Consider the following 20885-nt stretch of genomic DNA (forward strand, 5'->3'; position numbering starts at 1 on the left):
ACACAAAAGCATACATACATACATATATAACATAGAAGTGACAGTATGAAAAATGTAATTGGAATGCAAGTGTATACCCCCCACTTCCACCACTGTGTGTATATATATATATATATATATATATATATATATATATATATATATATATATATATATAGTGTATATATCCCATGGCTGCAGACAGAGAGCTGGGAGCCGTGAGGTTCAGTCACCAGCAGACTGAGAGGCAGCAACCAGCACACAAACACTAGACCAGAATTGCCCTCTACAGATTATCAGGCGTTTCTCTGTGTCCTGGCAACCAGGGGAAAACTTCCTAGCACAGTCTGAGCGAGCGGAGGAGGAGTGACTGCTGGGTTGCTAGGAGGGGGCAGTGTACTAGAGTTGGATACTACAGAAAACAGCATGCATGAGCTTGTCTGAAGAGCTTGCACTCTAAATACAGCTACTAGGAGCATCTGACCAGCTTTATTTTTTTTCAGAAGGTAAAGTATTGAGGAACACCTGATTCTAGGGATGGGACTGGAGAGGCATTTGGAATGTCTGCAGATTTAAACTCCTGAGGTAGACAGAGAAAATACCATAAGCTATTTTGTGACTATATATTTTACGGACTCAGGTGCAACATATAAACAGTGCTACAATCAACATTTAGAAGTACAACATTTATTATTATTATTATTATTATTATTATTATTATTATTACAGCTTTTTGTTTGAATTGTATGTAAATATAATACATCAACATAATCAGCTTGTCAATAAAATACAGGGAAATATACACTTTCAGATGTACAATTATAATATACTGTATGTATATGTTATATAACAAGACATATAGCAAACAGAGACATATATTAAGCCTTTGGCTGTCAGGTTATGCTGGTTCTTGCAGTTCCACATCAGCTAGGGAGATATACATTGCTTGTGGCTGATGAAGTGTATTGCCCAGGACTTGTATTTGTCCTGACAGTAAGGAGATCCACACATTCCGATACAGTTGTCTCTTGTGTGAACAGTAAAATACCGATATTCCCCTAACTCAGACCCTTCTGTTTAATGATTTTCCAGCATTACTGGAAACTATCCAGTAATATTATTGTTCTTTCTCAAATTTGCAAAGAAAAAGTTTTGGCCATAGTGGAATAAGAGCGTATGTTATATATGAATAAATAACCATCTCACGACTACTACAGATACAAAAAGCAAGTAAAGTAAGAGATATGTGTGGTTTGCAATATGACTTGTGTTCCATATTTATAATTTGCAACATATTATACATTTGCAATATAATGTAACAGATGTGCAGAATGTTTTATATATATATATATATATATATATATATATATATATATATATATATATATGTTTCTGTTTGTGTGTGTATATTTTGTGTTTCTTTTCCCCTGTATAACCCCCAATATTGTCTCCAGGCCTCATAGCGCTCTCCACCATGTCAGTGTCCTTCAAGGAGTTGGTGAATTTGGCCATAGGTTCCCCTGAACTTGGCGCTGTTAACTTTAATGCCCTCCACTCCCTGCTCCACGGCCTTCTGGATCACCTACAGCTGGGGGACGTCCAGAGGAAAATGTCCCAGGAGGAGAGAGAATTCATACGGCCGGGGCTGGTCGGTGTCGAGAATTCAGGGAAGCCGTCTACTCTCTTCCACCAGCTGCAAGACAAAGTGTCGCGGATGGAGGACAGGCTCTGTCACCTGGACGCTCTGCCCAGCTCCGTCAGCCTCCTCAGTGCCAGCCATTCGCAGAATAAGCCCATCGAGGAGATGTGGCAGCTAATGCAGGTCAAGAAGAAGGTGGAGACGAATGAAGATGGCGTCAACAAGGTGGGACAATTCAGTGATTTATCGCTGCCAAATGTTTTATTTTACCTCCTCTACAACTAAGAGCTGTTGTCCTACCATAAGATAATGTCTAAGGGATTGGAGGTAAGCTAGTACTGATGTTTAGAAGACTATATCCAGAAGTTATATAGTTATTGTGGACCTCCTCAAAGGTGGCTTCATGGTCCAACCTATATGATTCATCTACCTGTGTTCTCTCGGGGGATATGCTACATATGCACGGTCAGCAAGAACTGGTCGGATAACAAGTTAGAGTGGTATTTATTTGTTGGAACCCACGGTCATGGTTTCCTTTGATGTGTACCAATCAACGTTGGCCTTGCTCAGAATCTGTTGGCCAACTGAGGATTGTAGAGCACTGCGCGTTCCGAGACACAATGAAAACTAGAACGTAACAGTGGTATGGGTAAGAGGACCAGATCTCCGTCATTCCATGCCTGCTGGTTCAAACAGGTCATAGACCATCCATGTGGAGGTGATAGCTGTCCTACCTTGAAACCTGCAAGAGGTGAAGGACCAGGAATGGATTTGTGATAGTTCTGTGCTAGCATAATTTGTCTGAAAGAGAAAATAAACTCTAGACAAGGCAACAGGCTGATGTGATGATGGTGGTTATCTACACGGAGGTTGTAGACGACATTAGCAATGGAGAGTCCTCCCTTTCAATACGTGGAAAGAGAAACATATTCTGGGCAAGGATAGGATAGAAATCATATAATATATTGCACATATTAAAAAATCCTCTAACCAGCCAGCGCTTTGGCGCTGTTTCTCTATTCCTCCAGGCTATGAGCGCCTTCCAGGAGCTTCTCAGCACGTTCAACAGCCTCAGGCAGGCCAACGAGATGATTCAAGAACGTCTGGGGTCCCTCAGTGACTGGGTGACAAAGGTAAGTTACCAAGATAATCAAATCACCCAGTTGGTGCCACTGGTTCCCCGTAAAAGAGTTACACATACGATATATTACCCCTGTGGTTTGCTGAAGGCAAGATTCAGTGCCACCTACCTGATCGGTCTTTTACATCTATATGTACCCAAAAAAGATTGGAAACCCCCCATAATGACTTTATTCCCATATTATTTATACTCTATTCCCATTACTTAATTCACATCTCCATTTGTACTGTGGCAGGAAAGAAGTTTCACATTTCATTTTTAAAGGGGAAATCAAGAGATATTACTGAACTTAATTTTAATTTACTTTAATATAATTTGCATTTAAATACATTTTATATCGAAAATGCGACTTTTGTATTTATTTATAACGATCAAGACAATAATCTCTCTTGTGTACATGACACTTCACTACTCTATTATATTGTGTACAAATAGGGTAATTGGATGTTAGCATTTACTATTAAGTTAAACCGCATCTCCATGCTGTCTCACGTTCTCTACGTCGCCTCTAAGCTTTCGATTGGCGCAAATGCCAGCTGTAAACGCTGAACGCATCTTGAGTAAATGCGCTTTTCCTTGCGCTCTTATTTTCCCGCTTACAGTCCAACTCTGCATGAGCCGTTAAGTGTCCAGTGCTTTAATTTATGTAATTGAGATTGCTGTACATAGCAGCTGCCCATAGAGTTCTGTCGTGTCTTCCCACATGCGCGTCACCTTTTTCTTTACAGAAGAACAAACCAAATGTTTATCTGGTGTCTTGTTGCAGATAAACATCCAGGAGGTGGAGAGGAGACTACAGGACCTGGAGGGGCAGACTCAGAATATTCCCAACCTGGTAGACAAGCTGGTAGGGACCCACCAGGAAAGAGCCACGAATGTTGGATAATATAGTAACAGACTAGGACACAATAGGTTACCGTACAGTCTGTCAATATAACAATCTCATAAATGGTTTTCAGGGACCTATGGAAATCTTAATTATTACACATTATGTGGAAAGAACTAATACATGTTCCCGTATTGACAGGAGAACCTGCAGAATAAACTGTACTCGTACCCTGAGCCGTCTGACCTGGTAAACTGGCCCTCGTTACACGATGCTCTGACCGACAAGGTGAGTCTATATTTGTGTATATGCCGTAAGGGGCAGAGATCTTATATTGTCTCTTAAACTGACTGTGGGACAAATGCATACAAATGGCTTTAAATTTTGTCTTTAAATATCGTCTTTAAAATGGTTATTATTATAGCCGGATTCACAACTACTGGAAAAGACATTTGTAAGTTCGGTGCAGGGAACTTCAAGTGAACATAAAATGAAAATCAGTGTTAATTCTTTGACATTCCAAAAAGATCTACTGAAAGGAAAATTTAAAAGTAACGTATTAGTTCCTGGGGGAACCGGACCGTCGCATGCACAGTACAGAACCAAGTTGGTCATTTGTGGTCAGAAAATCCATTCCTAAAAGTCACAAAGACACTGATACTGGGATTTGTACACATTAGGACAGTGATCGGCCACCAGATACATTTCAAGGGCTGCATAGGCAGATCTTTAACCTTCAGGCAGGGGAAGGCTCAGAGGGCCACAGTGGAAGACTCAGAGGACCACAGGTGAAGGTCCAGAGGGCCGCAGGGGAAGGCTGAGAGGGCCGCAGTGGAAGGCTCAGAGGGCCGCAGTGGAAGGCTCAGAGGGCCACAGGTGAAGGCTCAGAGGGCCGCAGTGGAAGGCTCTGAGGGCCGCAGTGGAAGGCTCAGAGGGCTGCAGGGGAAGGCTCAGAGGTCCGCAGTGAAGGCTCAGAGGGCCGCAGGGGAAGGCTCAGAGGGCCTCAGGTGAAGACTCAGAGGTCCACGGGTGAAGGCTCAGAGGGGCACAGGGGAAGGTTCAGAGGGCCACAGTGGAAGGCTCAGAGGGCCGCAGGGGAGGGCCCAGAGGGCCACAGGACCACAGGAAGGCTCAGAGTGCCGCAGTGGAAGGCTCAGAGGGCCGCAGGACCGCAGGGGAGGGCTCAGAGAGCTGCAGTGGAAGGCTCAGAGGGCCACAGGCGATGGCTCAGAGGGCCGCAGGACCGCAGAGGAGAGCTCAGAGGGTCGCAGTGGAATTATCAGAGGGCGGCAGGGGAGGGCCACAGTGGAAGACTCGGAGGGTCGCAGGGGAGGGCTCAGAGGGCCACAGTGGAAGGCTCAGAGGGCCGCAGTGGAAGGCTCAGAGGGCCGCAGGGGAGGGCCACAGTGGAAGGCTCAGAGGGACGCAGTGGAAGGCTCAGAGGGCTGCAGGTGAAGGCTCGGAGGGCCGCAGTGGAAAGCTCAGAGGGCCGCAGGGGAAGACTCAGAGGGCCGCAGGGGAAGACTCAGAGGGCTGCAGTGGATGTATCATAGTCCTTATCATTAGACATGGATTTTTTTTAGCTTATTGTGTGTTAAAGCAGAAAATTACTTTTGTTATTACTTATTAATTCTACGCTTTAAAGCTACAGTTACACAGGACATCTTTTTAAATGGCTAAAACAAATCTGTCTCCTTGTATGTTCATGAAATTCCAGCAACAAAAAAGATAAAATAATAATAGTCAAATGAATAAGGTAAATGTCTAAAATGCAGATTTCTGACACAATGGCTGCAGACAGACAACAGATCTCAGAATCGGGTGCTCCATGATATATTTATCGTACCTGATCCCTACTTTATGCACCCTGGACCCTGCATGCACTATGTATCCCTATTTTATGAAAGTAAAAACCTTTAAGTCTCCAGTAAACTATTATATCCCTTCGATGCTGCAGCAAGCTCTCTAGTAACATGTTATAATAGAGTGGTATTGCCAAGGGGGCCTGACATACGGCTGTGTACCCAACAGAGCTCAGAACGGGTGCTCAGCAATGAGACCAAGCAGCAGAACGTGAGGAGAGTGCTGAGCGGACTGGGGACACTGTCCGGAAGACACGAGGGGCTGGAGCGTCGTGTTCAGGGCATCGAAGAGGAGATAAGGAGGCTGGAACAGGAGATGGGTAAGAGTCGGATATACACATCATGTCCTACAGCAGCAGGCAGAGCTATGGCTGTATGGATGAGTTTCCAAGCAATTTAGATTAACCTTATATTAGACCCTTAAAATGGGGTGTCCATTTATACAATGATCCCCAAGATGCCCCAATGCCAAACCCTTCCAAAATATCAATTCTCCAGATGATGCTGCTTCTAAGATTCCAAAGAAGTTGGACGTGTCTCAGCTGTCTGTGGCACCTGATTGGACGATGGTGGCAGCTTAGCCAATAGGCAGCAACTAGTGAAGTCACCAGTCCAATCAGGTGAGACCAGTAACTGAGAAAGTTTGTGTGCTACATGAAAAAGCAGCCAGTACTTAACTTGTTATGTGCAAAATAATAAACTAATTTGCACCCCTTGCATTGTAACATGGTTTTGTCCAGGAGAGAACGTACTCATTTTTTCCCCTTACTTTCCTTAATGAATCAGGGCCTATACGTCTGCCCAATGCTGTCCATTTGTAGCTAAATAATAGGCCCCGCCCACTTGTGAGCCCTTGCACCAGTTGAACGTGTTTCAGGGTGCATACAAATACTGTCAATGAAGGAAACACAAGTCCCATTCATAAATGCAGTTTGTTTCCAGTGTCAGTCCGGAGGCAGGATCCCGCTGCCACATATCAAGACTTTTATTTTTGTCAACCCTGGATATTACTATACTTTGCTCATAGTTTTATAAACCTTTATTGATGACTAAACAAAATTAGTAGCACATTGTCATGTGATATCATCATTCGTCAAAATCTGGCTACAACAAAATGGTGGGCCAGAGATTAAAAGGCAAGTAATTCCCCATCCTACACAAGTCCTTGTTGTGACCGTTCCGTGTGTATTTTTGTTATCTTATAAGGGCCTGATTATTATTACCTCTCCTATTTCTTACTGGCTTGTGAAGCATTTGCTGCTGTTCTATAGACTGGCAGTACGTTTAATGACGGTTGTGGGGGACATTTATGAAAACTAGTGCACAGGAAACCTCATAGCAACCAATCGGACGTTTGCTTTCATATTTGAAACTACTAGTAAAATGAAAGCTAGTATCTGATTGATTGCTAAGGGTCACTGCAGGTTTCAGAAATGTCCCTGTTGCTCTGGAGCTGCAGATACAAATACAAGGTTATTGAAGGGTGTATACGTGTCTCAGACCATATGTTTTTATATAATTATTATAATAACACTAGTTCTCCTTTAAGGACCTTGTAGCTGCAAGGCATGCTGGAACTTGCAGTGGAGTGCAGCAGTGGAGCATCCTGTAATCCCATTGACTTGTACAATAAGCGTAGACGTGTGTTATTGTTGGTACATTGCCTGGATGCATCCTGCCATTTACAGCCAAATAACAAGACATTGCTCCATTATCAGCCGGGTTACTAGGAGCTGTAAATGCACACAGAGACTTTGTCCCTGTCTGCGTGAGGCAATGAGCCATTATTATGACTTACTCGTGTGAGTCCAGGGTCAATAGCCTGAGTGTGTTGCTGGTTACTACAGGAACAATGTATGTGCTACTGATTCCATGTTCATAGGCCTGAATAGACCCAGCCACCGCTCTCTGGAGATTGAGGTGGAGACCAACAAATGACATTAATGTCTCCTGAGATAAGCAGCCCAGTTTCTGTGGTGTTCATATAATATATTTCTTAGACAAATGTTCCACAGGTAATTATGAAGAAAGATTTTGCTTATAGCAACCAATCAGACGTTTGCTTTCATCCTCTAAACTGTACCAGAAAAATGTCAGAATCTGATTGGTTGATATGGGTAACGCACCATTAACTGTAGAACTGTCTTCATAAATCTGCTCACTCATGAGAATATAATATAGGGACAGTTTATCATTTGAATCCCAGCAAAGCCCGTCCCCTATTAGAACTGTGAGCTGCATACGGTCTGCCCACATCTCCGCTACACACATCTCACATTTTCTGTTGCTATCCTGCTCGTTGCAGGTAAAATACGGATCCCTGAGGATTTGCTCCAGCAGCTGCGGGATCTGCAACAGGCTGTGGAGAAGCTTTTCACTGATAATCAAAAGGTTTGTGTAGAGTGTTCACTACTACAGTTACTTTAGCCTAGATGCTGGTTGCAGTGTGAGCTCCTTACATATCGGATGCAAATACATGATTACATTAACTGCCACATGATTACATTATTATTCAATAGATGTAATGCATATTGCTCTATAATATATGATTGATGTTATGTACAAACTCCTTTGAAAATATCTATATAAATATTTAGTAGTGATGTCATTGCTTCAGTGCACATTAGGAATAGTATAATCCCCTTTAGTTAAAAACTCATCCTCTTCATTATAATTACACTCATGAGCACTCTAGTAGTCCCAATATATATATAAGTTACATCTATCTCAACCCTACTACATGTCAGCGGACTGCACTGCTGTTTATAATATATGTTCTGTTTGTAGGGATCAGTGAAAACTATTTCAAGAACATTCTGAATAGAACTTATCTCAAATGCTATTGAAATGCTCCTGTGTACAAGCCCCAAACATCTCCTGCACGCAGTGCAAGCAGCCATTCTGCTGGCTGAACCAATATTCAGTCTGTCAATTCACTAGGAACCTCATGCCTCAGTATTGTCACTAGTTCCTAGTGAACTGATAGGCTGCATTCCCATGAATATTGCATCGCCCCACAAAATGGCTGCCCCCAACGTGACTAGGTGGTAGTTACATATAAACAGGGCTTTTCTGGAGAGCTATAATCAGTTATGTCTTCTGTGCTTTATTTAACTTGCAGAACAACGTGGATATGAACGCCCTGCAGAGCAAGCTCCATGACCTGACTCTGGCCTTACAGCGGCTGGACGCCAAGACCGATAAGATGGCTGCAGATATGTCAGAGACCGCGGTGAGGAGTAAGGAGGGACAAGAGTGGGTTCCGAGAGGAAAGATATGGGCTGGGGGAGGGGTTCTGAGAATAGTTTTGGGGGACACAGCTGAGAAGGGTCTATGAGAAGAAGAAAAAAAATCACAGGCCCATAGATAGAAACTAGAAATTCAGCATTATCATAGAGTAATGCCTTTCCTCATTTGACATTCACCACTGTGGTTCTCTTTGACGGACAGATGGGTAATAATATATTCTCTGATTTGCAGGTCTACTGCCTGCATGGTTTATGCGAATCACTGTGTACATTGCTTACCGCACTATTCACTGCTCTGTAATGTTCATACATCACAGTGTCTAACTGGTGTAATGCACATGAAATAGCAAAACGCGTTGGGAACATTAGTGAAAACCGGTGCGCAAACACTCTTTCTAAACAATGACTGCTAGAATCTGATTGGTCGGTATTTCAAAAAATACTGTTGAGAAATCGTGACTGCTTCATTATGTACAGTAAAATAAGTGGTAGGTTCAAAGGCTCTTTTCTCCCTGCAGACCCTTCAAAGTCAGATTGATGAGCTGGAAAGGAAGAAGCTGAACAGTGAGGACTTAATGTTAGAACTAAATCTGGTGAGTACATTATTTAGAGCCCCAACCGTTGTAATTACGGGGCACTGCCTACTATCCATATCCTGGGTGATGTTAATGCATTCATGTGGCTGTACTATAAATTAAAGAATCTAAACAAGGCTGGGTAGGGTGGCTAGGACATGAAGAGGATGTTAAAGACAGTTGGAACAGAATAATAATAACAGGTAGATTCCAGAAGTAATATGTGAGCAGTGGTGAAGAGGTGGACAGATAATGTGAAGTGCAAGGAGGTGAGGAGTTGCAGACAGAAGTCACATTAATGAAAAAATACCTGGACAGGAAGCACAGTGATTTGGAAAAGTCTGAACTGGTGAAGATGGGAGCAGTGGGGAAGTATCTGGAGAGTTGGAAGCAGAGTGGTGGGGAAAACATGAGGAAGGTACACAGTAGGTACAGCGATGGGGAAATATGTAGACAAGTGGTGAAACAATGAGTGTAGACAGAAGGTACAGCAGTGTGGAAAGACTTGTACAAGTACATACAGGGGGCACCACGATGGGTATATACTTGGACAAGTGCATACAGGAGGCACCGGCACCACAATGGGTATATACCTGGACAGGTGCATACAGGAGGCACCATGATGGGTATATACCTGGACAAGTGCATACAGGAGGCACCACGATGAGTATATACCTGGACAGGTGCATACAGGAGGCACCACAATAGGTATATACCTGGACAGGAGCATACAGGAGGCACCACAATAGGTATATACCTGGACAGGTGCATACAGGAGGCACCACGATGGGTATATACCTGGACAAATGCATACAGGAGGTACCAGGATGGGTATATACCTGGACAGGTGCATACAGGAGGCACCACGATGGGTATATACCTGGACAAGTGCATACAGGAGGCACCACGATGGGTATATACCTGGACAAGTGCATACAGGAGGCACCACGATGGGTATATACCTGGACAAGTGCATACAGGGGGCACCACGATGGGTATATACTTGGACAAGTGCATACAGGAGGCACCGGCACCACAATGGGTATATACCTGGACAGATGCATACAGGAGGCACCATGATGGGTATATACCTGGACAAGTGCATACAGGAGGCACCACGATGAGTATATACCTGGACAGGTGCATACAGGAGGCACCACAATAGGTATATACCTGGACAGGTGCATACAGGAGGCACCACAATAGGTATATACCCGGACAGGTGCATACAGGAGGCACCACGATTGGTATATACCTGGACAGGTGCATACAGGAGGCACCACGATGGGTATATACCTGGACAGGTGCATACAGGAGGCACCACAATAGGTATATACCTGGAAAGGTGCATACAGGAGGCACCACAATGGGTATATACCTGGACAAATGCATACAGGAGGTACCAGGATGGGTATATACCTGGACAAGTGCATACAGGAGGCACCACGATGAGTATATACCTGGACAGGTGCATACAGGAGGCACCACAATAGGTATATACCTGGACAAGTGCATACAGGAGGCACCACGATGGGTATATACCTGGACAGGTGCATACAGGAGGCACCACAATAGGTATATACCTGGACAAGTGCATACAGAAGGCACCACGATGGGTATATACCTGGACAAGTGCATACAGAAGGCACCACGATGGGTATATACCTGGACAAGTGTAGACAGGAGGCGGCACCGTGGAGTAAAACTAGGATTAGTGTAGACAGAAGGTACAGCAGTTGTGGGGTGACTTGTCCAAGTCTATACAGGAAGTACCACAGTGATTAAATACCCGAACAAGTGTATACAGGAAGTGTCCTGATGAGGGAAGACCTGGAGAAGTGAGGACAGGGACAGAAGTAGTAACAGTGAATAATGAAGTCTTTACCAATATCTTCTCTATAGAAAGCTGACAAACGGGCACTGGAAACCAAAGTGGGACACGGACAGTTGGAGGCCGCTATCGGTGAGGTCAATGCTGTACTAGAGGATCTAATCAAGAAACTGGCCATGCAGGAGTCTGAGTGGCAAAACATGTTGGCCAAACTACTGGCCGGACTGGAGGCCAAGGTAACTCATAGTATACGGCACAGCCACTGAACCGACACCACCATCATATAGTCATAGCAAATATACAATAGTATGTATGGAACTGGGCATGTATTTACTTACATGTTTCTGTAAGTGCTCATTGTTGTCTGCTATTCTACTCATTGGAGGACAACATTGCCCAAATATATGTACTAGACCAGTGTTGGCTAACCTGTGACACGCCAGGTGTTGTGAAACTACAAGTCCCAGCATACCCTTCCAGCAATAAGCTGCTATATATTGGCAAAGCATGCTGGGACTTGTAGTTTCACAACACCAGGATTGTCACAGGTTAGCCAACACTGTACTAGACATAGCTTTATGTAATCCCCCTATGCAGGTTACGTACAAACTTACGGGCTTCTGTCTGCCACGTCATTGTCTACTATATCCAGCGTTGGCTACGTCCCCAATTATATCTTGTCACACCCCCAATGTCATCACACACATGCTTTGCCTATAGGCAATGCTCCCAAGTTATTGTATTGTGAAAGGATTATCATCTTCAGTAAGAGTAACAGGAGGGCTCTGGGAGAAGCTTTATTAAAAGAGAAGCCCAAAAATGGCATCTCTACTGAATTGTGAGCTTTGCAAGCAGACTTAGAAGTGAGGTATAGTCCTATAAGGATATGTTTGGATATTGTACATTCGTTCCATAATAGGCTTGTTCCATCACAAATACACTCTCCAACACAGATAGTAAGTTAAGCATCAGTTTAGTTTTTTATATTTTTTATCTAAGTTTTTAATTTTTTAAATACCCTCTGTCTCACGTCTTCACTTCATTCATCATCATCATCATCATCAGCTATTTATAAAGCACCACTAATTCCACAGCACAGTAGTTGTTTAACATCTTCAAATATTTCTATGGTTTCACCTCCGCTCTTTCGTTCTTCCTGCTACTAATACCTCTCCCAACACAACCAAGTATCCTACCAGCTTTCCACACTGGTGACTGCTCCGCTCGCTGACCTTCATATCATCTGATACTAAAACTCCAAGGTCCATCTCCTCTGTTGTTTACCAGTCATCCTGCATTCTGCTTTGGAATGTTCGTGTCCCACATGTATAATTTTACATTTTCAAGTATTACATTGTTTACTTTTTATTTGCAACGGACACAGGGTGTAAATAGTACAAAAGAGTATAAAGGATGTTTATATAGTCCGTTTTGGTTTTTATTTTGGAACATTATAGTATAGAAAATCTTAAAACTATAACAAAGTATAAATAGTGACCAACACTAACAATGTTTTTTTTTAAAGAAAATGGGGATAAGAAGGGGGAAGGGAGGGGAGAGATAAAAATCTACAGAAAGAGAAACAAATTATATGGAGCCTGAAGTAAATGGCATAATAATATGGGCAGTGGGAGAGACCGGGGGATAAATGTATTAATCTGCGGATTCGTCAAATTGCAGATTTTCTGCGATTTTGTCGGCCATATTAAAAAGGGCAACTTTATTAAAGGTGATTTGACTAATCCACAGTTTAATACATTTACCCCATGTTTAATAACAGGTGTGTATTTTTATTATGAGGGGATAATTATTAGGATATGGAGGAATGATCTTGACTTTCTCTAAACAGCCAAGGAATCCATATTTGTAAAAAGAGATTCAGTTTGTCATGTAAATAGCGGATCTAGACTTTTTTTTAGGAGGGATGATTTAGTAGAGCCCTGCCCCTCCTACACTCTGATTGGTGGATAGTTCTAGCCATTCACCAATCAGAGTGTGGGGAGCGCCCACCACTGTATTCACATGTAATGAGAGAGGGCTTGATCACGGAGCAGAGAGAGGTGTCCCACCCATTGCACATTATTGGTTTGGCCAACTGTCACTCATTTGTCTGCCATTGACTTCAGCAAACCTCCTCATCTGAAGCCTTCCTCCCTCCCGCTTGACTAACTGAATATTGGACAGTGAGTGTCATGAACATGCTCCCAGCTGCCGTGACTTTGGTGTGTTCGGTGTATGAGGTTGCACACGATTCCAGCCCGCAGTCTCTCTCTACCTATCACACAGGTTATAGACCTACTGAATCGTCCCCCAACACAGCGCTCTCACACCCCCACACACTTCAGGTTTGCCACCACCTATTGAAAACGAGCAATAGGACCCCAATATACTGTCCCACACAGCTTCTAGTTACCCACAGGCTAGCAAGTCCCACACCAGCAAACAAATGGTTAACTCTCCACACCTCCAGACTGTTACACAAATGTAAATGTAAACACACACTAAGCTTGTTAATCAAATGTATCAACAAATCACACACCGGCATTCAAAGAGTTTACTTGGTCGAGCTATATTCTTCTTAACAGGCTAATGAATTCGTTAGAGTATCAAGGACGACACTTATTAAATTATAGATTTAATACACCAAAGTACAGGCCATACAGATATAAAGAAAAACAATTAATAAACAATTGATATAACATACACAAGCAAAGCAGTTTAAAATTAAAGGGGTTACATTCACAGTATCACTTACATGAGTTGTATAATCTGTGCCATGGGAAATTGGCTTGGAAGACGGACAGCTTATCATTGTGGATTGATTTTCCCAAAAGACTGACAATTTGTAACTTGTCTCAGCTTTTTAAAGACACCTTTACACTTTTCCCACCTCCCAGGGGGTTGTAGTCTGTGATACTTTTTTCCATCACCATTTGCATGTTGTCTGATTTACTACCCAATTCTACTATGTGACCTAACTTTTCTGTGGAGTGTCACACAGACCCAATTTTATTATTAATAAATTCCTTATGAATTTGTCCATCTTTTGATACCAAACAGGCCCAGATACAATGTCTTAGTAGAGCTTACCCTCATTTCCTTAACCTCTCTGTGTGGCAGAATGCTTAATTTGGCATATGAGTTGCCTTTCATCATGCTATTGAGGAATATGTGGTTGATCACTACTTTTATTGATTTTAAGTGGCATATTTTAAAACTGACTTCTTTTGTCTATATAAAATTATAGCCAAGTCAGCACATGGTCTCTTTGAGTCAGACACACTGCTGGGTGGTTCCTACAAGTCTATTCTGGTGTCCAAAATCTAACTTGTGTCAGGATATAGCTCACAGAAGGGGCTCTTTGAAGCTGCCACAGCTCACATTGCTATTTTCTCACACTGGGATGTGCAGAGCCATCAAATACACTCAAAACAGACTTTCTGACTTCACATTTTACACTTTAGTAGCTCAACTTATCCATGGATTCAATTAATATACCATATTTACACTGCAGTTATGATTTAGGCCTTATTCCCCAAAATTTTGTGATGGATTAACCCTTATAAATAACTGTAAGTTCTCTATGTTTACGACAGTGACCGATACCAATGGAGGAGGAAGTTAATTGTCAGTGGCGTGCCTTCAGAAAGGTCATGACTCTGACTCTGCTGCAATGTGAAATCGCAGATTTCTCCTTGCACCCAATGAAGGTGTGTAGGAAAATCTGTGATGTATGTGCACAGCCGGACATCACAGCGATTTTTAATTGAATCGCCCCCTATGAGTTCTTTATAATAAAGTGACATATCCATAAATGTGTTATTGCTATTTAACGCAGCAAGGAAGAGATAAAAACTGATTAATATCAGATGGAAAAAAAATATTACCTAAATGATATCAAAGTGATCTTTGTCTGGTGTAACAGAGTAATCAGTACAGCTACTTACAGGGCAACTCAAATCAAAATTATTTTTACTAATGGAAATCATTATGCTGGGTACTACAACTCACTGGAACAACTTGATATTTGAAATAGGACTTCTGCTTGAAATTGTCTCTAGAAATCTCATAAAAACTCGAGAGAAACAATCAGTGGACTGCACTGTTTGTTTCCACGGTTACAGTTGAAGATCAGTGATTCACAAAGTATCTATCAATTTGCAGCAACAAACAGTGCAATCCACTGATCGTTTCTCTGGATAAAAGACAGACAGCTATTCATAGCATATCTGACAAATCTACAGTAGCATAGTGTTTCTGTGCTTTTAGCAGGTGATTTCAGGCAGGCATCCTATTTCAAATATCAACATTGATTTATATATAGCTATCTGTTGATGCACAATCCAATGTGTACTCTGTATAGACACTCACTGTGATGTCTGTGCCTTTTAGCTAAGTCCATCAGACTTGGATTCTATACGCAAAGACCTGGATGAGCTCTGGAGGTTCCTTAAGAAGCATCTCAGTTCTACACAAACCTTCGATCCAGATGGGGCTGCAGGATCCAGGAAGTGAGTGCGTGTGGAGGGTCAGTAGATAATTAAAGGGCAAGTCCGGTGGCACAGCACTGGGGTCAAGAGCTTGAGTCCAACCAGGGCCTTACGGGTGTAGAGTTTGTATGTTCTCCCTGTGTTTGCGTGGGTTTCCTCCGCGTGCTCCAGTTTCCTCCCATGCTCCAACAACATACTGGTAGGTTAATTGGCTTCTGACAAAATTAACCCTAGTGTGTGTGTGTTTGTGTGTGTGTGGCACAGACTTTTAGTGTCCTTATAGAAAAGCTTCTGCATTTCGCAGTATTGCAAAGACTGAACTAGGCTCGTCAGTCTCCTAGCCAGCAGTTGTAGACTTGTACGAATCCACCAACTGTACGAAGGTACATTAGAACATAACCCACGATATCACAGCAAAATAAAATAAAAATTGTAAAAAAAAACAACAAACCTCTGCAATACTTTGATTTATGGTTTGAAATGTTTGTCCTTTGCCAGCACCATATTAAGCGTCCAGGAGTGTGTGTGTGTGTGTAGTGTCGTGGGGGGGGGGGATGGGGGGGGACTGCAGCAGAGGCCAAAAGGTTTTCTTATGCGATTAACCCTTTCCGTTTTGTTTTCATTTAGATTTCAAAATGTGGCTATTTAATCACTGGTCATGCAAATTGCCCGTCTATGTATGCTAGATTGGCGGCAGATGAAAAACAAGTCCTGTGCCCAGAATCACTCCTGTTTCCTTATCACTAACAGTTACTTATGTGCTTATCCACAGGAAGCTGTTTGAGAGAGTCAAGTGCATTTCATGTGACCGGCCTGTGACCATGGCAACGGCACCGTGAGTAAACAAACACGTTATTGCCCCCCCTCCATCTAATTTTACGATACCCGTCACCCACTTCACCTTGTTTTCCTCTGACCATCTCTTTTCCCCTCTACTTTTTGAGTGTGTGCACATTGTAAGACCTGTGCACACACAATCCTTGCCGTGTTTTATTTCCAAGTGTCGCTTATATTATATTTCTCTTCATTTTTTTCCCCAGGCATCTCGTCACAGTGCGCGCAGCCCCTCTGCTCCCCCGCAACCGCGCCAGCACCGCAGACTACAGCTGGAACAAGATAAGCGGGTGACAGAAGGTTTTACAGGGCACCCCTTAATACAGAACCCATAATCTCATATACCGCACTACACCATACACGACCTCTTGGGTCATTGTACACGTAGGACGGCACACGCCAAGTTCCTGCGTCTGTATTCCGGGGGCACGTTTAAATATCACATCATTTGTAGGACAATCTTCACAACAGTGGTGACACATTAACAATAACTGATAGTGTGTGTAGTGAACCTGCGTTTGTGATGCCGTATACAACTGCCTTCTCTGCCCGATTATACACGTACGCCGATTATAAAGGCAACCATGTGTCTCCAACACATAAATGTGCTAATGGATTCTACAGAAAGAGGCTCATTTAATAATCTGACAACTTGTTCTCAGACAGGACGTGGGAGGGGGTTTCATGTATAAATATGTCACATCCAGCATGCAACACTGTTTGTGTACTGTTCACGGTCACTTTGTAATGGGCGTCAGCTTTTGGAAATAAGTGGCCACTACAACACCTTATAAATCCTGTACAGGTTCTCACACGACCAGACCTATTCCTTGGCCTGAAGCATCGTTACGATTATGGGCCCCATGGAAATTTTGTGATCGAGGGCCACTTGCTCTAAGAGCAATGTAGAGTTCCGAAAAAGAACAGTTTGCAGCTTCATTGTGTGGATCTCGTTTAAAAGAACTAATGGGAGACTTAACTCTGTCATTAAGCTACTTCAAGCCTCCTTTATTACAAGCTTCTTCAAAACGCAAGTTCTTACAATAACAGTCCCCCTGAGATCACGGGTCCACGGACGTGTGTTCTCTGTATCCGACCCTGTGCACGGTCCTACCTGGGGCAATAGTTTTTTGAGTAGTTTCTTTTCCCTCTCCACTATTTTGCTTACACCTTATCATACAGATGCCGATGAGGCAGGGAGTGATTAAGTTGCCCATTGGCCGATACATTGGTTCAGGTGTCTGTCAGGGACAGCAGCGAGCAATGATATACATATATTGTTTTATGCTTAGTGATCTGTCCTTTGACTGACTCCCCCACCTGCAGCCTGTCCGTTGCGCACACCAGTCAGGAAGAGGGGTCTTATATAAGTGTTGCCCCAATGTATGTATGTAAGATCCGCAGACCAGACAAATGCTCAGCCTATGTCGGTGAACACGCCGGACAGACACAGTCTGGATCTCACTGGTTTACCCCATATTCACAAGGTCTCCTTCATGTTTCCAGAGAGCCTCCGCAGATGACAGACCCCGAGTTCCAGTACTCCGAGCCCCAGAGACCACACACCTCCTGCTCACTCCACAGAAAGATGCCATCCCGCAGCCAGAACCTCACCACCGTCTTCCCATACGGTGACCCGGGACAGATCCAATACAAGACTGTAAGTGCACCGGTCTGACCCGTTCCTGATCATGGCCAGGGTCTTGGTCAACAGGGAGAAGGTTATCAGTCTAATGTTTAGTAAGGAAAAGCAGAAGGAGGCAGATTTGTTTAGATAAAGCTGACAGATGTATGGCCTCTATAGATTTGCCTCCTGGTAACTGCCCCAGACTAGGTCAACATTGACATCTTTAGTGTCCCTTTATAGGGACCAAACATGTTGCATTTTTTGGTAGATATGTTCCAAGTCTAGTCTCTTAAATGTCACCCACCGTGTCCATTTCTCATCCCTCATCCGCAGAGTGAGGTGGACTTGGTGGGGATTGATGGCATGTTGTATAGGGGTCGGTTGGACAAGAGCTTCAATCACATTCCTGATTCCCAAGGTGAGTGTCAGCTTAGCTGCCCAGGTCTTTGCCTCCTAGGCACCGTGGACTCTGGTATAACTCATCTTATTTTTAGGAGCGAAGACCCCACAGCAGCCCTCCAGGACCATTATAGAGAGAGCGCGTTCTGCTACTCCACACTACAGGAGCTCCAGCAGCTTTTCAGCGCGTAAGTACTCTGCACACACTGGAGGCAGCCATATTGTAGCCTGAACCAATATCCCCCGTCAGGAACTAGTGACATCACCGAGACGTGGGCTGTGATCTTGTGAAGATTGGTTCAGCCACAACATGGCTGCCTCTGCGCGGTGATGACAGGTGAGCCTGATCAACACAAAAGAACTCTTGGTGATCACATTTTCATCCATCTCCGTATTCCCACCATGGCAGCTGCCATCTTTCTTTTTTAACTATTAGACTGCTGCTGTATAATCTGGCCTCTCTCCAACAGGGACTCCGAGTCACCTCATAGCAACGTCTAGCAGCAACCCGCCTGTGCCATCTACCACAGAAATATCACAGCCCACGTTCCACGTGCCATCTGCCTCAGATCCCGCCATCTTACTGGAACGGCCGCTCAGCAGTGAAGAGCAACAGTCCGACCCCTGAGGGTGCCCAGATCCAGGGAAGGACAACTGAGGGACGACCGCACCCAGCACTTTGCCCACCATGACCTCTTCTGGGTGTTCTATACCATGTGACTTTCCAATCTTGTAATAAGAGTTTTTATTTTATTTTCTCTAATACACAGAATATCAAATAAAGCTGAAATCCATCACCTACCCTGACGATACTGTCACACAAATCACGTACAAGACAATCCATGTACAACATCGTTCTTAAGGAAGAATTATCTCAAAATGTTATTTCTTGCATATGTAGACTGGAACTGGCTACTCCGTAGTGATGTTTGGCACAGATATTTATTAGCCTCCACTTTGGAGGGAGGATTGATATAATAAGAAAAAGATGGGCTACAAAAACGGTCTTAAGAAGAACGCTGACCACAAAACACTCAGGAAACCTGATGTGTACAGCTCAGAGGAAAGAGGGACGTGACTAAAACACAAAGTATGTAAGGGGTATGAACACGGTTCAGGGGATTATCTACCAGAATACATCACGTTACAGAACAAAAGATTACAGTCTCAGATTGGTTGGTGGAAACCTTAGGTTTGATATTACAAAATATTAATTTAATGAAAGACACTTGGGGGTAAATGTATGAAATAGTCAATTTCTGCAAGTCACCGGAAATAGACGACTTTGCAGGGAAAATTAAACTTGGTTTTACAAGCCATCGCCGCTTTAAATTTCCCCTGCAGTTATATGCTTTACAGCGCGCAAGAGGTCACCTCATCTACCAGGTATCGACAGGTTCAGTTGTATATCTTACACAGAGTGTATTATTCCCCCTGCAGGCTGCTCCAGACGGGTGCCAGATCCGACTCTAATTGCCCAAAACGTGCAGGATGCTCTGCTACCTTCTGGCACCTGCTCTGGGGTTGTCCTGTTGTCGGGGACTTTTGGTCAAGGGTGGTGGATTGTATTCAAGATACAGGCATAGATATCCCACTATTATACCCTAAGACTTGCATATTTGGTTTAGGTGTCAGATTATTGTTGGATAAGTTGGAGACCAGATATGTCCTTAACCTCTTCGCACGTGAGGAGCCAGACTTTGGGGCCTGGTTGGTTTTGGTGAATGTTGTAGTGGGAGATGAAAGATTAATGTATCAGTCCCGGGTTACATCGCCAAAATACTACAAAGAATGGTCACAATGGGTGAAGTCGAGGTATGCGATTGACTCCTTGGCAGCAGACTGTGATCCCGTCAAAAATAAGGATTAAGCCATTTCTTGTTCTGTGGCAGTGCTTCTCTAGATATCAGCCTTAACATAAGGAATGCTTTTAACTACTTTATAGATGTTCTCTCCTGAAAGGGTCTAGCTACAGTATCTGTACGCTTCCTAGGTAAGAAGGAATAGGGAGACCTCCTGATATAATACAAATATAAATCATTATGTATTTTACTGATGTCATATTCATGGATAACAAATAGTATCTACTGCGTGTCAACAATAAAGTCATCTGATTACCTATGATTGTGGTTTTGGATTTACATGTGAATTGTACCTTCATGTGGAACTACTTAATTTATCTTGTAAATTAATTTTCTTACGTGGTTTCTGTTTTGCTTTGTTCTATGTTATAAAACTCAATGAAAATATTTGATTTAAAAATAATAATTCCCCTGCAAAGTCGCCGATTTCCGGCGACTCGCAGAAATTGACGTTTCATACATTTATCCCTTGGAATAAAGCAGATGTAATTACAGGAAGTTAAACATGCTTGAGGTAAAAATAGGCTTGTCCAGAGTAGACGATAATTTAAAAAGGGGGCATATTAAATGGG

General features: G+C 43.2%; 1 protein-coding gene across 1 annotated transcript; it reads left to right on the top strand.

Annotated features, from left to right (window-relative positions):
* Positions 1–229: 229 nt before the first annotated feature.
* Positions 230–20574, top strand: C7H16orf96 (chromosome 7 C16orf96 homolog). Its single transcript, XM_075179099.1, has 17 exons — positions 230–485; positions 1434–1843; positions 2647–2751; positions 3526–3606; positions 3787–3873; positions 5617–5767; positions 7753–7838; positions 8569–8679; positions 9214–9288; positions 11173–11337; positions 15494–15612; positions 16364–16426; positions 16632–16715; positions 17932–18085; positions 18386–18470; positions 18547–18639; positions 18922–20574. Exons 2-17 carry the CDS (start codon positions 1454–1456, stop codon positions 19077–19079), a joined length of 2007 nt encoding a protein of 668 aa, XP_075035200.1. The 5' UTR covers positions 230–485; positions 1434–1453; the 3' UTR covers positions 19080–20574.
* Positions 20575–20885: the final 311 nt, after the last annotated feature.

The sequence above is a fragment of the Mixophyes fleayi genome, chromosome 7, assembly GCF_038048845.1.
Source record: "Mixophyes fleayi isolate aMixFle1 chromosome 7, aMixFle1.hap1, whole genome shotgun sequence".
NCBI lineage: Eukaryota > Metazoa > Chordata > Amphibia > Anura > Limnodynastidae > Mixophyes > Mixophyes fleayi.

Bases quoted from the DNA above. Each gene is read 5' to 3' on its own strand.
- C7H16orf96 (XM_075179099.1), top strand. From the start codon at position 1,454: ATGTCAGTGTCCTTCAAGGAGTTGGTGAATTTGGCCATAGGTTCCCCT. The intron at 1,844-2,646 runs GTGGGACAATTC...CTATTCCTCCAG, and splicing joins ATGAAGATGGCGTCAACAAG to GCTATGAGCGCCTTCCAGGA. The intron at 18,471-18,546 runs GTGAGTGTCAGC...TCTTATTTTTAG, and splicing joins TCACATTCCTGATTCCCAAG to GAGCGAAGACCCCACAGCAG.